Source organism: Austrofundulus limnaeus, unplaced genomic scaffold (genome assembly GCF_001266775.1).
Source record: "Austrofundulus limnaeus strain Quisiro unplaced genomic scaffold, Austrofundulus_limnaeus-1.0 Scaffold407, whole genome shotgun sequence".
In the NCBI taxonomy this organism is placed as follows: Eukaryota; Metazoa; Chordata; class Actinopteri; order Cyprinodontiformes; family Rivulidae; genus Austrofundulus; species Austrofundulus limnaeus.
This window is the reverse complement of record NW_013952809.1, coordinates 292740-313048: the sequence shown is the minus strand read 5'-3', so window position 1 is coordinate 313048 and position 20309 is coordinate 292740. Positions and strand designations below refer to the sequence as shown.

The 20309-nt window shown below is 41.9% G+C and overlaps 3 protein-coding genes across 7 annotated transcripts in view; all 3 read left to right on the top strand.

Annotated features, from left to right (window-relative positions):
- The window catches only part of LOC106528827 (protein KIAA0100), a 24518-nt gene extending 16317 nt beyond the window's left edge, over window positions 1-8201 (top strand). For all 3 annotated transcript variants that reach the window (XM_014024088.1, XM_014024085.1, XM_014024086.1), the window contains exons 27-40: window positions 1143-1349; window positions 1440-1539; window positions 1643-1828; window positions 2427-2548; window positions 2644-2799; window positions 2943-3064; window positions 3148-3328; window positions 5064-5150; window positions 5548-5658; window positions 5735-5870; window positions 6120-6244; window positions 6319-6420; window positions 6605-6739; window positions 7181-8201. In XM_014024088.1, coding sequence (XP_013879542.1) covers window positions 1143-1349; window positions 1440-1539; window positions 1643-1828; window positions 2427-2548; window positions 2644-2799; window positions 2943-3064; window positions 3148-3328; window positions 5064-5150; window positions 5548-5658; window positions 5735-5870; window positions 6120-6244; window positions 6319-6420; window positions 6605-6739; window positions 7181-7375 — 1965 coding nt within the window. In that variant the 3' untranslated portion in view covers window positions 7376-8201. The remainder of the gene's footprint in view (window positions 1-1142; window positions 1350-1439; window positions 1540-1642; window positions 1829-2426; window positions 2549-2643; window positions 2800-2942; window positions 3065-3147; window positions 3329-5063; window positions 5151-5547; window positions 5659-5734; window positions 5871-6119; window positions 6245-6318; window positions 6421-6604; window positions 6740-7180) is intronic.
- Window positions 8202-10576: 2375 nt separating this feature from the next.
- Window positions 10577-15412, top strand: aldoca (aldolase C, fructose-bisphosphate, a). Of its 3 annotated transcripts, none has more exons than XM_014024084.1 (9): window positions 10577-11541; window positions 12277-12412; window positions 12851-13062; window positions 13166-13220; window positions 13991-14151; window positions 14239-14322; window positions 14394-14568; window positions 14651-14850; window positions 14924-15412. In XM_014024084.1, the coding sequence occupies exons 2-9, from the start codon at window positions 12301-12303 to the stop codon at window positions 15014-15016; spliced, it is 1092 nt and encodes a 363-aa protein (XP_013879538.1). In that variant the 5' UTR covers window positions 10577-11541; window positions 12277-12300; the 3' UTR covers window positions 15017-15412. The 3 variants fall into 3 exon arrangements, with proteins under 3 accessions (XP_013879538.1, XP_013879537.1, XP_013879536.1); XM_014024083.1 differs by having other exon boundaries at window positions 12247-12412; XM_014024082.1 differs by lacking the exon at window positions 10577-11541 and having other exon boundaries at window positions 11911-12412.
- Window positions 15413-16443: 1031 nt separating this feature from the next.
- Window positions 16444-19464, top strand: srsf1a (serine and arginine rich splicing factor 1a). Its single transcript, XM_014024105.1, has 4 exons — window positions 16444-16840; window positions 17253-17437; window positions 18250-18422; window positions 18608-19464. The coding sequence occupies exons 1-4, from the start codon at window positions 16653-16655 to the stop codon at window positions 18803-18805; spliced, it is 744 nt and encodes a 247-aa protein (XP_013879559.1). The 5' UTR covers window positions 16444-16652; the 3' UTR covers window positions 18806-19464.
- Window positions 19465-20309: the final 845 nt, after the last annotated feature.

Sequence of the window (20309 nt, the reverse complement as noted above, 5' to 3'; positions counted from 1 at the left end):
GGTTAACGGCTCTCCACGGTGACGTGGTTCTGCACAGTTTCGTCACAGCAGCTGTGTTCTGGTATAAAAGCCTCTCTCGTTAGCAAGCTTAGCATGATCGTCTGTTGACCTTCAGCCTCGGGTGGGGAGAGGAGCTGGCTGCTCTCTCTCTCTCCCCCTCTGTCTCTGTCTCTACACACACACACACACACACACACTAACATGTTTATCTAACATGTCAGAGCCTATAGGATGATTTAAAAAAACAATAAATAACATCAAACAGCCATCTTCCAACCCGTTCTGCCTCTAGAAATAAGTTACTTTTCCCCCTCTCCTTTCCTCCTGCTTCACAGCCAGCGCTTACATGTCAGCAGCTGCCCCCACCCCGCACCCCCCCCCACCCCGCGCGGGTGCTTTTATTTTTTTCTGTCAGGCAGTCAGAGCGCTACTCCTCTGTCCGGTGCTGGTGTGGAGTGAAAATCCTCCACCTCAGACGTTCAGAGATGTAACTGTCTGCGATACTGTGGTCACTTTCCATGTAGCATCAATTATGCTAATGCTAGCTGCCTGTCACGTTCTCTCGACCTGGCCACACCTCCGCTCTCTAACCCCCCTTCCTTCACCCACACCCCCTCCCCTACCCACTTTGATGCATTTTTCAAATTTCGCCTTGGGGCGGAGTTATCTTTTCACAGGGGGGGTAAGTTACACTTTAAATTTTAATTTAATTGGGCATTAAAAAGTCTTTAATTTAACTTACCTTAAGCTGTAGGAACCCTGGCGTATGAGTTTTGTTTTGATTTGGGTTCCTGTGATGGTAGATTAGATCCTGCACTCTGAAAGTGTCTCAGTTGGAGAAGCTGTGCTGCAGCTTCAGAGGGATTATTTTTATTAGTGAAGTTAATGTCATGGAAGTGGTTCTCGGCAACAAAATATACCATACCATACTGTAGCAACAGTTAAAATCTGCAAGTAACCAGTGAAGATGAATTTCTTCTTTGTGATTGGTCTCAGGTTACAGTTAGTCAGCTTTTTACTCCTCACTTTCTGAATCATCTTAATAATATATAACGACATCAAGTTCAGCTGTGCACAAGCCAACATGAGACCTAAAGAACGATTGTCTTAATCTGCTGTCGTCTTTGTTTTGCGTTGCTCAGATGATGCTGCGCGGCACAGAGACAGCGGGTTGTGTTCTGGTGTCTGCAGCCAAAGCCCAGCTGCTGCAGTGCGAGCACCACCCTGCCTGGTACAACGACACCCTGAAGCAGAAGACCACCTGGACGTGTCTGCTGGACGGGATGCAGTACTTCGCCACCATGGAGCTGAATCCTTCAGACCAAGAGGACCGACAGCTGTGGCTGGAGGTGGGCTCAGGATATTTAGGAGTTTTAGTTGGGATGGTTTTGTGTATGATGGAGTATGACGTCATTGTGTTTTCATTTCACTGTGTTCAGGTGAAAAACATAGAGGAGCACAGGCAGCGTAACCTGGATGCCGTGCTGGAGCTGATGGAGGGCGGCCAGGCGGTGGGAGGGATGGTTAGCACCACCACAGGTGAGAAACCATAAGATCGGTGTCAGACCGAGCAGTGGTGTGGTTTCACACAGAACAGTATCAACAGTGTTGTTGTTTATTTGTATTTCCTCTTGGTTTACAGACTGGAACCAGCCTGCGCAGGTGAACGACGCCTCTCAGCAGGTCCAGCGGATCATCTCACGCTGCAGCTGCCGGATGCACTACATCAGTTATAGTCATGACATCAACCCCGAGCTCGCCACGCAGATCAAACCACCAGAGATGAGAAACAACCGCGAGAAAGAGGACCTGTTGAATAAGCAGGCTGGTGTGTCTTTTATCCAGATATTAAACATATAAATGTGACCCATCACATCAAGACAAGGATTAAGTCTAAATGTTGTATATGGAGAAATAGGCAAATATAGTGTTTTGATTAAAACACTTACAAAAATTGCATTTTGTCAAAATATAACAAATAAATGCCTTATCAATGTTTCATTTGAATGAACTTCGTGAAATATAATCATAAAAAAATTTAAGCACTTTTTTTGAGCAGAAGCAACAAAAATACTGATTTTGAGGAAAAACGCCTTAAAATTGAGATTTTCCTTGTGAGCTAGCAATATTTTTGTTTCTTTTTAACTGGGAAATATCAATATTAAAATATAATTTGAGGTTTCCTATTCATAATGAAATGAAAAATTTCTCATAAAAATTACATAAAATTATGATTCCAACCAAATATTTATGTATTATCATAACCAACAAGACAAATTAAGTCATATCTATTGTAAATATCAGGATGATCCAGGTATCAAAATATAGCTTTTAAAGCCAGGAATCTGAGACTTAATCCTCATTTCGATATGATATATGACATTTATACATTTTGACCAAGCGTTAAAGCAGCATTTTCCTCCTAGGTGCCGTGGAAACATTCACACTCATTCACCATGACCTGGAGATCTCCACTAACCCGGTCCAGTACGCCATGATCCTGGACATAGTCAACAACCTCTTGTTACACGTGGAGCCCAGACGCAAGGTAGCCAAGAGCTGCGGCTAAACTGACTGTTTCAGTTAACAACAAATTCTCGGGGACTTTTTTTAACATTTGATCTTCTGTCTGGCTTCATTCAGGAGCACAGCGAGAAGAAGCAGCGCATGCGCTTCCAGCTGGAGATTTCTAGTAACCCCGAGGAGCAGCGCAGCAGCATCTTGCATCTGCAGGAGGCGGTGAGGCAGCACCTCGCTCAGATCAGACGCCTGGAGAAACAGATTTACTCCAACAACAAGGTGAGAACAATAAGAAAAACTTTCTTCTTTAACACCAGAACTATTTAATTAGATTGTTGAATGAAAAAAACCACTATAGGTCCCCTCTGTGACATGTGATATGATGGGCTTCAAAACTTCTCATCTGTTTCTTCTTCTCACAGGCTCAGTCCGAAGAGCAGAGCAGCGAGGAGCTGATGGAGCTCAACACGCGACTTCAGAACCAGCTGAACCAGGAGAAGAACGACATGCAGATGAAGAGCGAGGAGCTCAACATCCTCATCAGGTCTGACCTCGGCACCGACGCGCGTCCCGCAGCGAGAGGAGTAGCTGGCTCGCCTGTAAAAGTAGATGTGGTCTGTCGTCCAGGTGTTTCAAAGACTTCCAACTGCAGAGAGCGAACAAGCTGGAGCTGCGCAAGCCGCCGGAGGATGTGAGCGTGGCGAGGAGGACGGAGATTTACTTTGCTCAGGCTCGCTGGTGTTTGACCGAAGAGGACGGGCAGCTGGGCATCGCCGAGCTGGAGCTGCAGAGATTCATGTACAGCAAGGTGACTCACTCAGACTTCATTTATCTGCCTTTAACAACTTTCATTTGAAAACACAAAATCAAAACTTCTCAAAATGCTTGATCAAATTTAGAATTACACATGAATACTAAGTAAACAAAAGTCCTATCAAAGCAAAAACATGGCTTCCTGTACAGAAACCACTGGTCTTTTACATCCTCAGCCTAAAGAGTCATTGTTGAAATGTTTATTCTTCCTTTAATTGATTCTGGTGACATCGTTTATCACCATGCTTGCAAAGACAGGCTTCAAAAATTGAATATAAAAACACAACTATCTGTTGTAATCTCAGGTTAATTGGCTTGTTGTAATGCTCACTAGCTTTTGTTCCTTTATAAAACTCTACTAGGTCTTTCACCTCCTTATTTAAATCATTTACTACAGCTAGGCCTGTCACGATAACAAATTTTGCTGGGCGATTAATTGTCTCAAAATTTATTTCGATAAGCGATAATATTGCCTGGTGACCGTTTTACAACTAATAATTATAAAAGCATAATATGTAAGTGTAATAAATCAAACTTTCATTTTTAAAAGAATTTTTAACAAAGTGGACTCTCAGTCTCTTACAAAAAATGCACTTGAATAAAAAAAATAAAACAAAGAACAACAAAATGTAAATTAAACACCACACACAACTAAGACAGTAAATAAACAATATTAAAGAGCAGCATCTCTTTAGAGATGAAGCAAACTACACAGCCTGGTGAGGACCCACTGTTTCTTATGGGGACATAAGCCCAGTTCACATCCCATGTAAAGTGTAGGCTAGGTTTAGGGTCAAATGGTAATAGAAAATACTGGTAAATGAATGAAAGTCAATACAAAGTCCCCATGAGGATAGAAGAACAAACGTGTCTATGTATGTGTGTGCGCGGAGGGGACAGTCAGAGCGCTGCGGGGGAGGAAATCAGACAGTTCAGAGTTTTCCTCATGAGTTGTTGGGACAGCTACAGGTTTTTGGGGGTTTAGTTAAAACAAAGATGGTGCGTTAAAGTTTCCTGTTATTTTTGGGAGCTACAGGTAAAGTCTTGACGAGTTTGTCGCGGGTCTGGGGGAGTTTCAGCCCCCACCCCTTCTCCTCCTCCTCCTCTCTCTCTCTCTCTCTCTCTCTCTCTCTCTCTCTCTCTCTCTCTCTCTCTGTCTCTCTCTCTGTGTCTCTCTCTCTGTCTCACTCCGTCTCTCTCTCCCTCCCTCCCTCCGCAGCGAAATCCAGGCTCTAGTGCTGCTCCCGACACTTCAGCAGCCGCGTTCTGCTTTGAAGCGTTTCTTTAGGAACGAGCTATCACGCTAAAGCGAGAGTTGACTCCTCCCACACTAAGAAAACAGGAGGGGAGGGGTCAGCTGAGCTCCTGTGTAGCGGAGCACAGAGAGGGAGAGAGACGAAGTAAACAAACAAGCAGGAAAATGAAACTTATCGCCGTCTTTTTTTTACCGACCTCAAAAAAAGTTATCGTGCAATTAATTGATTTTTTGTCTATCGCGACAGGCCTAACTACAGCAAGAATCCCCCCCAAAAATACAATACTCATTCCTGCCAACTTATTAAATTAAAAATCCCCAAAACCAAGTCTTCTTTTGGCCTTGTGTCTTTTCATTTTGCAGTACATCTCTACATTTTGATTTCTTCTTATTCTTAACCTGGTGAAATAAAGTTTTAACTAACCATCTCTTTATGCTCTGTAATAAATATTGACACTTTTTCCCCTCCCTTCAGCTGAACAAGTCTGATGACACAGCAGAGCATCTGTTGGAGCTCGGGTGGTTCACGATGAACAACCTGCTGCCAAACGCAGCTTACAAGGTAAAAGACATAAAAAGTCAGCTTTGGTTACTTCTCTGTCTTTCAGTTTGACGGTGCACTTTAATCAAACACAAGCTGCGTCTTTTATTGACTCACTTTAAAAAAAACATTTCTGAGATAAGCCTTCTTGTGTTAACTTCTTTATGCCTGATTTCCTCCGTGCAGCGTGTGAGGGTACGTACACATGAACTATGTTCATCGTGTTTGTGCTGAGGGATCACACCAAACAGTTGTTGTTTGTTCTGTGTTGCATGTTGGATCAGAGCCATACATGCATGTGTGGCCAAAGAGACTGTTTCCCTCACTGTGTTCACATCATCACCGTGAGCTGTGTTCCTGTTTTCAAACCCCCGATGGGGGTTTTACCCTCTTTAGTGACGCCGTCGTCTTTTCCCAGGTTGTGCTTCGTCCTCAGAGCAACTGCCAGCTGGGGCGCCAGTTCGCTTTGCGTATTTTCAGCAAAGTGCGCCCCCCGGTGGGAGGGATCTCGGTGAAGGAGCACTTCGAGGTGAGGATCCGCTGCCCGCAGACACCGGGAGGCTCCGCACGTGGAGTTTTAACATCAACGCTCTCTGCTTCGTTAGGTGAACGTGGTACCGCTCACCATCCAGCTCATGTACCAGTTCTTCAAACGGATGATGGGATTCTTTTTCCCGGGACGTAACGTTGAGGAGGAAGAGGTCGCCGATGAGGAGGACAAGTCTAGAATGGTTACGACTGGTATGTTGTATCATGAAAGCATCTCTGTGTGCGATCGCTGTCCTGCTTTTCACACCGATCAGTATCCATTTTCTCCATCAGACAGTGTTGAGTTACTCACGTGTCAAATCCCTCAGGGCCGTAAAAGGCTCTGACACCTCTTGACCATTGTGTATTTGTATGTGCGTGCTACTCATTGGGAGTATTAGATGTAGTCTGCAGGGTCACTCGGAGGCCACAGCTATGATGTCTGTGTGCTCCGTGTCGCAGGTATCACTGTCAAACCCCGGCTGCCATCAGAGGACACCATGGGCGCCATGGGCCCCAGCAAAAGTGTCACCCAAGGACTGAACCGCACCACCGGGGTCAGGAGGTCATTCAGGAAAGCTCCTGAGGTGCGGAGGCCTCGCAGATTTAGCTGAGACCTCAGATAAACCTGTAAAATAAGTGTTTGTTTTTATCTCTCCAGCATCCAGTCGATGACATCGATAAGATGAAGGAGCGAGCTGCGATGAACAATTCTTTCATCTACATTAAGATTCCCCAAGTGCCTCTGTGTGTCAGCTACAAGGTGGGTTCCTGCAGCTTCCTCATGCTGCTGTTTCAGCTCTGTGGGTCAGAACAAAGATAAAATACTTTACTATGTAAGAGTAAATGACTCATTTGTTGTTGCCTAATAAGGTTTTTTTTTTTGTAAGTTTTATTTTCTGTTCTCAGTCCGGTGTCTTCAGTTTTCTGGTTTGTTATCTCCTCAGGGAGAAAAGAGCAGCGTGGACTGGAAAGACCTGAACCTGGTCCTGCCTTGTTTGGAGTATCATAACAACACGTGGACCTGGCTCGACTTCGCCATGGCGGTAAAACGAGACAGCCGGAAAGCACTCGTAGCACAGGTACGCCAATTTTAACAAGCATTTCTCAGGACCTGACAGAGGCGCAGCTTTCACTTTAACCAGACTCAGAAATAATGTGGGGGCGGGACAGATCCAGAAGAAGATTGAGTGGTGGTCTAAATAAAATAAAATATTTGTTAAAAGTTTGAAAAAGAACTGGAGACTGTGATTAAGTTTTAAAAACCAGCTGTCAGAGGAGATAAACCTGCAGAAGAATGTTCACTGACTCTAGCTAGCTGCACAGGCAGATGCTAAAGTTAGCAGAAGTTAGCTAAAGTTAGCTGGACAGGAGCAGACAGGCTGAGGAAGGAAAGGGTAGAAAAAAAAGTTCAGGATTCTTTTTCTTTTTCCCACCATCAGCCCTGCGTACATAAACATTATTTATCTACAAGTTAATGTTTGAGGCCATAAGTTTGTGTGTTTGTTTTCCTGCTGCTCCAGGTGATCAAGGAGAAGCTGCGCCTGAAGCCGGCTTCAGGCTCGGACCTGCGCGGGAAGGTGTCCGAAGGGAAGTCGGACAACAACAACCACCAGCAGCAGCAGCAGGAGGAAGACGAGAAGGCTCGCCTCCTCATCGGCCTCAGCTCCACAGACAGGAGCTCCAGCAAGAAGAGCATCTTCAGCCGACGCAAGTGAAAAAAAAAAACAAAAAAAAAAAAACAGTTTTACCTGCAGATGATCACTCCTCTTTCTTAGTAGACATCACATGAGCTGGACATGTTTTAGAGCCTGAACTCAAACGTCGACCAAGTTTTTACTGTGCCATTGAACCTTCACTAAACTTCAGAAACAACTACGACCACTGTGGCTGCTTTAAATGTAGCGAGGAAGCTCAGTCTGTAGCTAGCACTTCACTGTTGACGTTTCCTCTGCTTCTGCTGATGCACGACTCAAATCCCCCGTCCTGCTGGTTCAGGAGCGCCACGAAGGTCGAAAACCTGAGAGGATGAACCGAAAGCTCCTTCGCTGCTGACCACTGTAAACATTAGAGTTATTAAATGTTAAAAGTAGATGCATAAGAACACGATTTTAACAGTTAACGGAAGCTTCTCGCGGCTGAATGACCGTCACTCCGACAGGAAAGGCCGTTTGTCATAAAAATGTTTTGTATTTTATGAAGAGCGTCTGCATCCGTCAGCGTGCCGTTTTACTGTACCTCACCTCAGTGCAATTTCTCACGAACAAAAACACGTTTATGTCGTAAAAAGTGCCACTTGATGTGTCAGAAACCATGTAGCAGCCAACTGCTGAGTGTGCATTTTTGTAACCGTAACACTGAAGCACTTTCCCTGCAAAGTATTTGATATTTTTGTAACCACGGTTGGTTTTCTGCTGATGTGCAGCTGTCTCTGTCATGAGATGTGGTTTAATTATGGAAGAATTTGGCAGCAGCTGTTTTAATGTTTCTATCAGCTCAGTGGCTCATTGTTTATCTGTCAATAAAAAGTGTTTTTAAGTGGTTTCCCTGTGGATCACAGGTGTGCATAAATGTGTCTGTGACATCAGACTCTCTTTGATCAAATCATTTCTATGTTTTTGCTCTTCTGATTCTTAGTTGTTTTTTTGCAGCTGCAGCTCAAACATCCATTTATCCATCTGCAGGCGTAGCACCACCTCTTCATCCATGAGTTCATTCTGATTAGATGCTGTTTAATCTCTTCCTTTTCACTCCAGTGCTGTTGGGGCTCATGTTAAGTTTTCCATCATGCACCACAAATGCACAGTTGACTAATGTGAACAAATCTCAGATTTGGGTTGAAGGAAGTTTGCTGCCATCTATTGAAAGTTCTGGATAAAGTTCGTGGCTGATTCTCAGATTTGTCTTTTTTTTCCCCCCAGAATCAGTTGACAAACAGGCTTTAAATCAAAGAACTCCTCATTGTCTTTGACTCAAACAGATTTAGGATTTTTCCATTGATTGATTGTCAGCTGCAGTAACCACAGTCTGAGGCCAAAACAGTTTTGGATCATTTGGATTTAAAAGCTATATTTTAGACAAAGACACTGTAAACTGGCATCAGAGTGAGTAACTTTTATTCAGCTGAACATAAACTGGGTTAGAGTTCTGTTAAACTGCACACAGACTACAGCATATTTACCTTCAGCAAATTGATTTGAACCAACAACTGATTTGGTCAGGCTCGACTTTAATTAAATCAGATTAGACTGAATTTAGTTCATGTTTAGAAAACATTAGATTAAATTGGTCTTTGTCTAACTGGGTTTTTATTGGGTTAACGGGATGTAGACCACCTTAAAGTGACTGCGACATCAAATTTTTGTCATAAATTTGATTTCATTTTTGGAAAGACAACACCGATAACATACTGCAAAACAAATTTCACTCCGCTGAGATGAACAGTTGTTGAGATGTTTGCATGTAAAGAAACAGGAAGTGATGTCAAAGGGGAATGTCCGCATATGAGCAATTGATAAAATGTCTAACAACACAGAGTGTAGAGAAGAATCTGATGTTTAGATCATTTTTGAGTCACTATCAGAGATGCAGAAGAGTCAAAAGTTCAAACAATGTTTCAATAAACAAAGATCAGAGTGAGAGGGTTTTCTTTCTTAAAGAGTTCCCCTTTGATGTCACTTCCTGTTTCATTTTGGCTGAGCTAAATCCAAAAGAAAATATGCTGGTTATGTGACAAAATTAGTAAAATCCTGTTTATTATGTCAAGTTTCTTAATATAAAATGATTTCTTCGACTTGTATTTGAAGGATATGCACGTCAAATTATTTTAGATGAGATAAAAAAAAATTTATACCGACCTAAATTTTTATATACCAGGTTCATCGGGGTTTAGACTAAATTAGGTCATATTTAGATTGGTGGACCAAATATGTTTGAGCGTGTGAGTTCAACAGAATCTGTAAAATGTAAAGTGAAACCACAAGGTCCAAAACTTTTCATGTTACCAAATTAGTTCTAAAACAAAAATCTAGTTTGATGCGTTAAAATGTTTAATTTTATTCACCGCCGTCTGTGATGCTGTACCTGATCCATCATGAACAACTTTCCAGCCTGTTTGGCCCATTTAGACGATCCGTCACAAACCCTCTGAGAATAACTATAATAGGATGGAAAATTAAAAACCAGATAAAGGATCGTCATTAAATGATTTTAATTGGCTAAGAGAGAAAAAAGTCTAAGGCCCCGGCGGAGGCAGCCGAGTATAATGCCTCGCTTCATGGAGCCGTGCGTCTATTTAAAACTGGATCTGCTGAATGGGAGTCTCCTCCTGACACTGAATCCCTCTCAGGCCCCTGTCTCAAGCAGGTCCAGCATGTCTGTGTTGTGGCACGCAGTCCAGTGACCCACATGTGGTTCCAGAGGCACACTGACCCACAATCCTGAGGAGAGAAGTCCCTCAAACCCTGCCAAACCGTCTCACTGAGGTTCAGTAAACAGGAGGCTGACGTAATGGAGCAGAAAACACTTTTTTCTTAAATTAGTCTCACGCTGCAGCTGCACTAAGAAACAGCTCCGTCAATCAGAAATTAAAGAACTAATCCTTTATCACCTGCCACCTTTCCTGCTGGAGTTTTAAACCAGCATCATCTTTGGTTGAGAAATAACAAAGTAGTAACTGTTTGGCTCAGAGTATAGCTACGACCACAGTGATTTTCATTTCTGTGTGGCCTAATGTTCGGCCATCTTGAACTAAGTCAAAAAAGTCAATCGGTTGTAGACGTACATCCAGTGATTACTTCCTGAGAGTTTCATTCGAATCTGCTTAGTGCTTCATGAGATATTTTGCTAACAGACAAACAGGGTTGACAGCAGCAGTTAATGCTGAAGATCTTATAAAATTAGTAACCTTCAGCTACTACCACACCAAACTTTAGCTCAATATCTGTCAAACTGACCAAATTATAAACATTTTTGTGTTAGTTTTTTTAAAGGTCAGTTGTTTGCGGCAGCCATCTTTGAATTTGCAAGTTTCACCCAATGGTTCATGACATATTTTGCTAACAGACAAACACGGGCCAAACCATCATTGCACACCTTTTTTAGCGGCAGCTGATAATCCATTTAAAACCTTTTTGTTTTTGTTTCAGAGAAAAGCTTCATTTGATTATACCGTTTGTTAAAAACAAAACAAGTTTGCTTTCATTGTTGTCTAAATCACACTGAATTATAAATAGATGTGAAAATGTGTTAACCACACCACACCACACCTGACGACCTTACTTTTATTTCCAGTGTGTGGAGCCTCAAAATTATTTCTATTTCTGAATCTTTTTTCTTTATATTCTAAAGCCAGGAAGGCCGGTGAGGTCGTGGATTGCCGTGAGACAAAAAAAAAAAAAGCCCCAATCCCCATGGATTAAATGGTTAAATTATCAGGAGGAGGGAAACTTTCCTTTGGGCACATTTTATCCAATTAAGATTAAAATAACTCTCCTCTGGGACATTTAAATACCTAAATTAGACTGCAATGGGGGCAGAGATTTGTGAAAGAGTATATGGTTTAAGTTTGGGAGTTGATGGGTTTAATCAAGCAGGTGATCCAGACAAATGTTCTCAGTGCAGCGTTTTGAACAAAAACAGACTTCATCGACTCAAGAAGGTTTGAGTTCTGAAGCAGAAAGCTGAAACATAACTGCTCAAGTCTTTTAAATAGAGCAGTGATTCATCAAAAAAAAATTCCCTGAATTATATGGAGCAAAGGTGGGTGTTTTAAGCCCCGCCCAGAGGTGCAGGAGGATGAGGTGACGCGGTCCAGATGGATCCAAACAAAAGCTGACCAGGAGCTCCGTCGCTCTGCATCACATCTGTGGAGCGTCCCGCTCAGGTAAGATGCTCTCTTTCTTTTATTACAAACATTTTATCTGACTGAGCTTTGTAACTCCTAACAAACGCATTTAAATAAGAAAAAATCTTCAGGTTTTCATACCTCTGATGTATACTTTTGCATCTTTTTAGCCTAATTTTTAACTCCTATTTTTAATTTTTATCATTTTAGAGCAACATCAGAGCGTTTAAACACTACATACTTTTTTTTATCATCATAAACTGATGCCACAAACAATAACTACTGGAGAGATTCACAAGTTTTATAAACTGATACATTTAAAATATTACAGCAGCAACATGATAACATGAGGAAAAGGAAAAAATTAAAGTCAACATAGTTATTAAAACAAAAATAGATTAAATATCATTAGTAAAGCTGTTATGAAAACTTTTTTACAACAAATGCAATAAAACATAATTATGCCTGTTTGATTATAGCAGCAGACCTAATTTTAATAAAATACCTAGATTTGCACCTGCAGGCTGAAGATTACAGCATTAAACTTGTTTACTAAAAAAAGAATTAATTGTAATGATAAAAATGGAATTATTAAAGTTAATGCATGAGCAGTTTTATTATAAGCCAGATAAATAATCAGTTTGTTGCCTTTGTGTCATAAATCTGATTCTGTTCAACATGACTTGTTGACTAACAGTGGATGAGATGTTTTTGTGGGTTTTGGCTGTCCTCTTTTTTTCCTAGCTAATCAAAAGTCAAACCCTCCCTCCCCAGGCTGTTCGGACACCCGGTCCCAGGATGACGCACCAGTTCCCAGCGCTCTCCCAGGCTCAGAAGAGGGAGCTCCATGAGACCGCTTTACGCATAGTTTCTCCAGGGAAGGGCATCCTGGCTGCAGATGAATCTGTAGGTCCGTGGAGAAAAAGAAAGGGAAAAGGAAGCTGCTTTCTTGTACCATCGACTTTTAGATTTTAAATAATTGGATGTACATTACAACTGTAACCCAACACCCAAATGGCTATAAACTAAACGGCAGATATTATGCTCATTTGTGCTTAAAAGTCAAAACTATTTGTCTGTTAGCGTAACATCTGTCAAATCACTAAATGGGTTTTAATTAAACTCTCAGAAAGTCACCACTAAATAAGGGATTTGCTTTTGGAGGCAACCCAATTTAATATGACTTCCACAGCTAATTCACTTCAGCCAAAATGGCTATAATTTGATCTGTAGTAGCTGAGACTCATTCACAACACATACTTTGAGCCTGGATTCTTACAATGCAGCACGAGATGGCCCTTATCCCAACTCTGTCAACACAAGATGATAATTACTGTCTTTACTGCAGGAAGCATGGCCAAGAGGCTGGCCCAAGTTGGAGTGGAGAACACGGAGGAAAACCGCAGGCAGTACCGTCAGATCCTCTTCAGTGCCGACGATCGCATCAACAGCTGCATCGGAGGGGTCATCTTCTTCCACGAGACTCTGTACCAGCACTCGGATAAAGGTCTACCCTTTGTTAAAATGATCCGGGACAGGGGCATCCTGATCGGCGTTAAGGTCCATCCACTCACTGAACAAACTGGGATCATTTTATGACTTTTTCCAAACTAGTAAACAAAAGGGATCTTTGAAGTAAGTCACCTGTGTTTTTCTTCCTCAGGTTGATAAAGGAGTTGTTCCTCTGGCTGGAACATGTGGAGAAACCACCACACAGGGTCAGACCAACTCATCTTTATCTGATTATCTGCTGGTTTAACTCATTTCACCTGTAAAAATCCTCATTGTGGCACTTAAAAAACATTGGATCAATATTTGTTGGAAAGGTTATGAATGTGGTTGAAAGTCTGATTCAATGATGGGTCTCTTAGATTCCGCCACTTGGAATTGTCCCCTCCCTGAGATTTTCCTGTTTATCATATCTTTTTTTTGCCGCACAATCTGGTGTCAGAGGTGGGATGTCACGGTTTGGGATTGTTTTGGCTGGAAGGCTGTAACGCTTCCTAACATCCAACTGTGATGAGACAAGAATTTACATGACTGTTCTGTTATTTTCTAATGATGAAGACCTATCACCAAATCATATTTTCCAGAACTATAAACAGTTAATATCTTACCTGCTAATGACCTTAATTTGAAGAATTTTCATGAAACATTGAGTCCTGTAGGGTAAGGCAGGGGCGGAGCCTTGACCACCAAATAAAAAACGTTGGCCACCCCAACAAATGCTCTTCTCTGTGCACAGGCTTTTGGGCTTCTACTTTCCCTGAATTAGCGTTAAAGACATGTTAAACACTGTAGATCTTTACACTTATTTGCTCAATCAGAATCAACATTAGCATTAAACTCTGTTTTTCCACTCTGATGTCTTTCTACAAGATATTTACAATAGGTAAGATATTAAGTGTTTATAAGTTTTTATACAGAACCCTGCTTCAGGTTCTGACCTCATAACCTAAATGTATTTTTGGTTGTTGCTTCTCCTCAGGTCTGGATGGCTTGTCGGAGCGTTGTGCTCAGTACAAAAAGGACGGCGCCGTGTTCGCAAAGTGGCGCTGCGTGCTCAAAGTCAGCGACTCCAACCCATCTAAGCTTGCAATCGCTGAAAATGCAAACGTTCTCGCACGCTATTCGAGCATCTGCCAGCAGGTTAGACGTCGTGGAGCAACAACCTGAATGAATGATGTTTGTGTGATTCATGTGTCTCGGACTGATGATCCACTCTCTCTGTGTCAGCATGGCATTGTGCCGATTATTGAGCCAGAGGTCTTGCCTGATGGTGATCACGATCTGAAACGCTGCCAGTACGTCACTGAGAAGGTCAGTTTATCTTTTGTTTTATTAAGGTGGTGAAGGCTCATAAACAAAACGACAAAGTGTTTGTGTTGCAGGTCCTGGCTGCGGTGTACAAGGCCATGTCAGACCACCACGTCTACCTGGAGGGCTCCCTCCTCAAGCCCAACATGGTGACTCCTGGACACAGCTGCTCCACCAAGTACAGCCCAGAGGAGGTTGCAATGGCTACCGTCACTGCCATTCGCCGCACCGTTCCCCCGGCAGTCCCAGGTCGGTCAACCCGGACCTCCTTATCGTGTTAACTGGGCAGAAACTGAGCCATGTGAACTCATTCCCTCCCTCTTCCCTGCAGGAATCGCTTTCCTCTCAGGAGGTCAGAGCGAAGAGGAGGCCTCGGTCCACCTCAACGCCATCAACAACTGCCCCCTGCCCAAACCCTGGATCCTGACCTTCTCCTTCGGCCGGGCCCTGCAGGCGTCCGCTCTCAGAGCCTGGAGGGGTCACAAAGAGAATGAGAAGTCTGCCACCGAGCAATTCATCAAAAGAGCAGAGGTACTTTTTAAAAAAAAAAAAGTCTTCTCCTCTCACATTTCCTGCCACGTTTCATCTGCTGCTCTTCTCGCAGGTGAACAGTCTGGCCTGTCAGGGGAAATACGCCGGTGGTGAGAACTGCGGCGAGGCTGGCCAGCGTGTCTACGGCTCCTGCCATGCATATTGAATACGCTAACGCTTTCAGCTAGCACTACGTTTAACGCGATAAGTCACAGATCATGTGGCGATGCTTTGACTGAAGCTTCAAAATATCACAGTGCTGATGTGCCAAATGCTGGAGTTCTGATTTAAAAATATCAGCCCCACACTTTGTGTTAAAAAGAAAACTGTCAAAGAAATAGCAAATGATGTTTTTATTGTGGAAAATTTTAACCCGAGTTTTGTGTGAGAAAATTTATTTGCTTTTTTGTTGTTGTTGTTTGTTTTGTTTTATTATTACCAGTAAAGATACATGAAGTGTAAATTTGTTTCTGCATGCTCGGCCTAAAATATCAGCTCAACAGAAGATGTGATGTTATTTTCTCTAATGTTGTTTAATGCAATAAAAGTGTGATTAGTCAGAGTCTGGTTTCTGGGAGGTCACTTTTGTTTTTACCATTTTGGGATCCTAAATCAATCTGACAAGTTTTTTTGTCAAGAAATAAAAGTACTAATTAAAGCATGAGGAAAAATCAAGTAATTTTAATTAAGTGATTGCTTCACATGAATAAATTATGTTTTAAACTACCTTAGGCAACTTTATTCTCTTCTAACATTAACTTGATTTGAACACAACATGATACATATGTTGCATTCAAAATGTTGCTATATAAAATCGTTCTTTGATCTTTCCTTTTATAAGAGGACATTTCCTCTAAAGACAAAACCTAATGGTAATTGTTTAGATTTAGATTTAATAATAAAATATACAAAGTTGATAAGGTCTATGGCATCAATAAGTAATGCATTTTTAATACATTTTCATCAGGTTTTGAGAAAACAGAACGACTGCGCTCCAAACATTTTGAGATATCATTTTAATTGCACAATAACAACAAATAGGATGAGTTAAAAGAAGAAAAAAAAAGAAAACAATTCAAACAAACAAGCAAACACAATATTGTGGATGTTAGTGATTCAACTCATTGGGTTTGGAACCAAACTAAAATTAAAAAAGTGTGTGTGTGTGTGTGTGTGTGTGGGGGGGGGGGGGTACACACACACCATGCAGAATTATGATTTACAGTAGTTGTTTTGTGTCTTACATATTTTTTTCCAATGTGATTTTGTCATTTTGCAAATGTTCGTGTCAAATGAAAGTTATACTACTTTTTTTTTTTTAGCTATAATATGTATTCCTGAGGGTTTTCTTTTACGGTACTTTTGATTGTTAGGTATCATAGATCATTTTAAAATACATGTATTTGTATTTATCTCTTCAATTTGGTGGCAGAAATAAAACATCTAAAAATATAAGATTTTTTTAAATAATAATTATGCTTATATTTCTGTTCCTAAACTGCCACTCAGTCATACAGAACAAGTTTAAGTTGGTGAACTATTTTATATGGCGGATGTGTCTAGTTTTATGGGGGTAGTGTTGCCTCAGTAAAGAGGCGCGGATTGCTGAGCGCCACATCGTGTGCTATCCGCCTGGTTGATATCCTGCGCGTTGTTGGGCTTTGGAAACCGCTTTCTTGATAAAAAAACTTCTATTTTTTTCCTGCTTTGCACGCTTCCAGAGTCTATTTGCGTTCGTGTTTGGACGTAGGGAAGTTACTCCGAGTCTTATCAACAACCAGAGCTTTAAAAAGTTAGCAGCGATGTCGGGTGTTGTGCGAGGCCCAGCCGGGAATAACGACTGCCGAATTTACGTCGGTAATCTGCCCCCGGATATTCGCACCAAAGATGTCGAGGACGTGTTCTACAAGTACGGGACGATTCGAGACATCGACTTGAAGAACCGGAGAGGGGGCCCGCCTTTCGCATTCATCGAGTTCGAAGACCCGAGGTGAGGAGCTGTGCCGTTGACAGCCTGGCTGACGTAGGCCGGAGCCCGGGCTCTGGCTATTTCCTGGACGGCCATTGTTCTGGTAACAAAACGTGGTCTCATGTCGACTTGTGATTCCTCTCACGCGCCGCCTGGACGGACAGTTTAATTATAAATAAAACAGTATATCTGTGTTGTGTAAATAATTCAAAAGTAGATCAGCTTTAATACACGTTTTTCGCTCTGCTCGTGCTGCAATGCTTAAATGCGCCTTATTGGCGCCAGTGTGACTCAAGTATGTCTGTTATTAAGTGATTAATTAGACGGATTAGCAGCAACATGGCGGCCGTCCCAGCATGATGTGTGCGATCAACTTGTCTGTCTTCAATTTAAAGCCCAACTTTTCATTAATATTTATTTTTTAATGTGACAGGGACGCCGATGACGCGGTCTACGGACGCGACGGCTACGACTATGACGGCTACCGGCTGCGTGTGGAGTTCCCCCGGAGCGGCAGAGGCTCCAGGGGAGGCGGCTACGGCGGGGCCGGTGGTGGAGCCCCCAGGGGCAGATACGGACCTCCTTCCAGACGTTCTGAGTACAGGGTTGTTGTTTCAGGTGAGCAGACTGGTCATGGAGTCAGTTAACAGGGTGGTGTGTCTTTTACACGTTTGTTTAAACTTGAGACAATCTTGTGCAAACTTGCACCACTTTTAGCACTCTGTTGCAGGACAGTGTGTATTTTTAGACATCAGAGGAAGTATGGTTCATGTGGTTTAGACCATTTAAACCTTTAATCTGGTGAGTTATCTGTATAAGGACTTCTTGAAATGCACAAAATCACTTTACCTAAGTGTTTTTTAGGTGTCTAATGGAATTTTTAGCATTTTAAAACTCTTAGCTTTGAAGTTCACCCTTTTATTGTTTATTAAAACAAGGTATATGTAAACAAAAAAGGGAATTGTTTCTCTAAAAATTGCACATAATCGACTAAAGTGTCAAAGTATTTTGCCCTTATTAGTGCCTCCTTTCCTAGCATGGTAACTCCATAAATAACCCCAAATAAAACTGCTGCATCACAAAATACTTATCTGAAATTTAGAGTAGAAATTTGGCTTTTTGGTTTTAAAACAGGTTGAGCTGTGATGTTTATTATGACTCGTATACATCTTTTGAATTTTTTTATCAGTATGCTGCTTTTGTTTATTTAGTTACTTTAACAACCTTCAAAATAACTTGAATAATAATGTAAATAATGCACAAAAGGGCATTCTCCCTTAAAGTATGGACATGCATTGCAGATTGTTTTCAAATTGGCTGATATCAGCTGATTACACTCAGTCTAAATTATATATTTCTCTCAGCTCATTACCATAGCTAAAAGGTCAAGTATGTTTAGGTTCAAATGTTTATTTATTTTTTTGGTTCAGGTCTTCCTCAGAGTGGCAGCTGGCAGGACCTGAAGGACCACATGCGCGAGGCCGGTGACGTGTGCTACGCCGACGTCTACAGAGACGGAACTGGAGTCGTAGAATTTGTCCGCAAAGAGGACATGACCTATGCCGTTCGAAAACTGGACAACACCAAATTCCGTTCGCATGAGGTATGTGTACTGATTTGATCAACATGTCATGGATTGTGATTCTTTGCTGTGTCCGGGTGAGTATTTTTAAAATGAGATTGCCACACACTCTGAGCAGCACCTGAGTCGTTTTTGTTGTCAACTGTATTTCAAGCCGGAGGAAGGAATGTCGTCTTTTCAATGTCAAGTTCTCTTGTGTCCGCCAGGGAGAGACTGCTTACATTCGTGTGAAATTAGACGGTCCCCGCAGCCCAAGTTACGGAAGATCACGCTCCCGCAGCCGTGGCAGCCGGAGCAGAAGCCGCAGTCGCAGCGCCAGCCGCAGTCGCAGCAATTCCCGGGGTCGTGGCAGAGCGTCGCCCCGCTACTCGCCTCGTCACAGCCGCTCTCGTTCCCGTTCCTAAACCCCACAAATCGATGTTGTGCCCTTTTGATGTATTCCTTCCTGTTTTTACCTCTTAAGTTTCTCCGGGTGTCAGCTGTTGACTTTTAATTTTTGCTTTTCTTGTCCTGTTGTCCTTGTGGATGATCTTGGTATGTAGATGCACCCTCTCCCCTTTTCCCATCCCTTCTCTGCTCTTCCCTTCTCTTTCCAGCTGCTTTGTCCTCTTGTGTTCCCCCCTCTTCCCCCCTTCTTTTTCTTCCTGTCATCACAGATTTCGCAACATTACAAACTGTTGTTGAACTTCAAAAACGCTGAGCTGCAACTTGACGTTTTTGCAAGTGTTAAAAATCGAACATTTATTTTGTTTCGTTTTATTTTTAGTAGCCTCTCTTTGGATATGTGGGGTGGGCCATTTTGAGTGGGAGCCCAATACTTAACTGTATTTTACCCTTGTGTCTTCCTTTAGACATCTGAGGAGAAGGATTAAAGTGATTTGGAATAAAACCATTGTGGAGCACATTTCATTTGTATGGTCAGGATAGGACATCTAGGAGCAATGAGGTCGAGGCAATGGTATGCTTCATATTCCATAAACTGAACATTTTGTTAGGTTTTACCATGTCATGCATGTTATTTACCAAGGACACGTGTGTTGTACTTTTGTTAGACAGTCTGTAACTTACTACTCTACCCTCTGACAGAATAAGCAGTCCTATAAACAAGTGTTGTGATGTAAGTGTAACACCTCTCAAATGTAAAACAATCACTTTTTTTACAAGAGCCTCCCATTTTTAAAAGTCCTAAAGTATGTTAGCATCAGGGAGCAAGGTTTTTCTGCTTGGTAGCTTCTGTCTTTCTTTTTTTTAATGATTATTTTGTGAAGTCTGACATGAGTGCTGAACATGGGGGGGAAATTGAAATTAGGCCCAAAAATTTTGACATTTGATTCTAACAGTCTCCCTCTGATTTTTTTGTTTTCCTGGTATTTCAAGGTTTTGATTGGAGGAGTGGCTCAGTGGATCCCAATCCTTGGAGCTGGATGAGTGGATCGATTAGGGAAGGGATAGGCAAGGATGGATGCTTGGAACGGGAGCAGTTTTCCAGGATTCAAATGAGTTTTATCAGAACTAATTATTGGGAGTCCCAGAGCATCTTTTTTTTTTTCCTTAAGCTTTTTGCTATTATGGCGTTATTAATCAAGAGAACAAAACAGGACCAGGAAGTTGGATCAAAGGATGGAGTCGTAGATGCCTGGTATGAGGGAATTTTTCTTAAATTGGGAGGTTTGGGGAGGGGGTTCAGTCTGTTTAATTTGTCTAATCTTTTTTCTTTTAGCGTTTTCAATAAAACTTTAAAACAACATCAACGTGTTTGTTTTTAATTCTTAATGAACAGTTATTAAAAAGTAGTCAATCAGGCTTGAATAACTTCAAACCTTTTATTTTGAAAAGCTATAAATACTATATCAATATTTAAAATCGAAACTTTTTAATTAGAAGATAAAAATGTACATGGTATATATA

What these genes read in the sequence shown, in the direction of transcription:
- aldoca (XM_014024084.1), top strand. Translation starts at nt 12,301, where the DNA reads ATGACGCACCAGTTCCCAGCGCTCTCCCAGGCTCAGAAGAGGGAGCTC. An exon ending in ATTCGAGCATCTGCCAGCAG is followed by an intron (nt 14,152 to 14,238) that starts GTTAGACGTCGT and finishes TCTCTGTGTCAG; the next exon opens with CATGGCATTGTGCCGATTAT. An exon ending in GCCAGTACGTCACTGAGAAG is followed by an intron (nt 14,323 to 14,393) that starts GTCAGTTTATCT and finishes TTTGTGTTGCAG; the next exon opens with GTCCTGGCTGCGGTGTACAA.
- srsf1a (XM_014024105.1), top strand. Translation starts at nt 16,653, where the DNA reads ATGTCGGGTGTTGTGCGAGGCCCAGCCGGGAATAACGACTGCCGAATT. An exon ending in GTACAGGGTTGTTGTTTCAG is followed by an intron (nt 17,438 to 18,249) that starts GTGAGCAGACTG and finishes TTTTTGGTTCAG; the next exon opens with GTCTTCCTCAGAGTGGCAGC. An exon ending in CCAAATTCCGTTCGCATGAG is followed by an intron (nt 18,423 to 18,607) that starts GTATGTGTACTG and finishes TGTGTCCGCCAG; the next exon opens with GGAGAGACTGCTTACATTCG.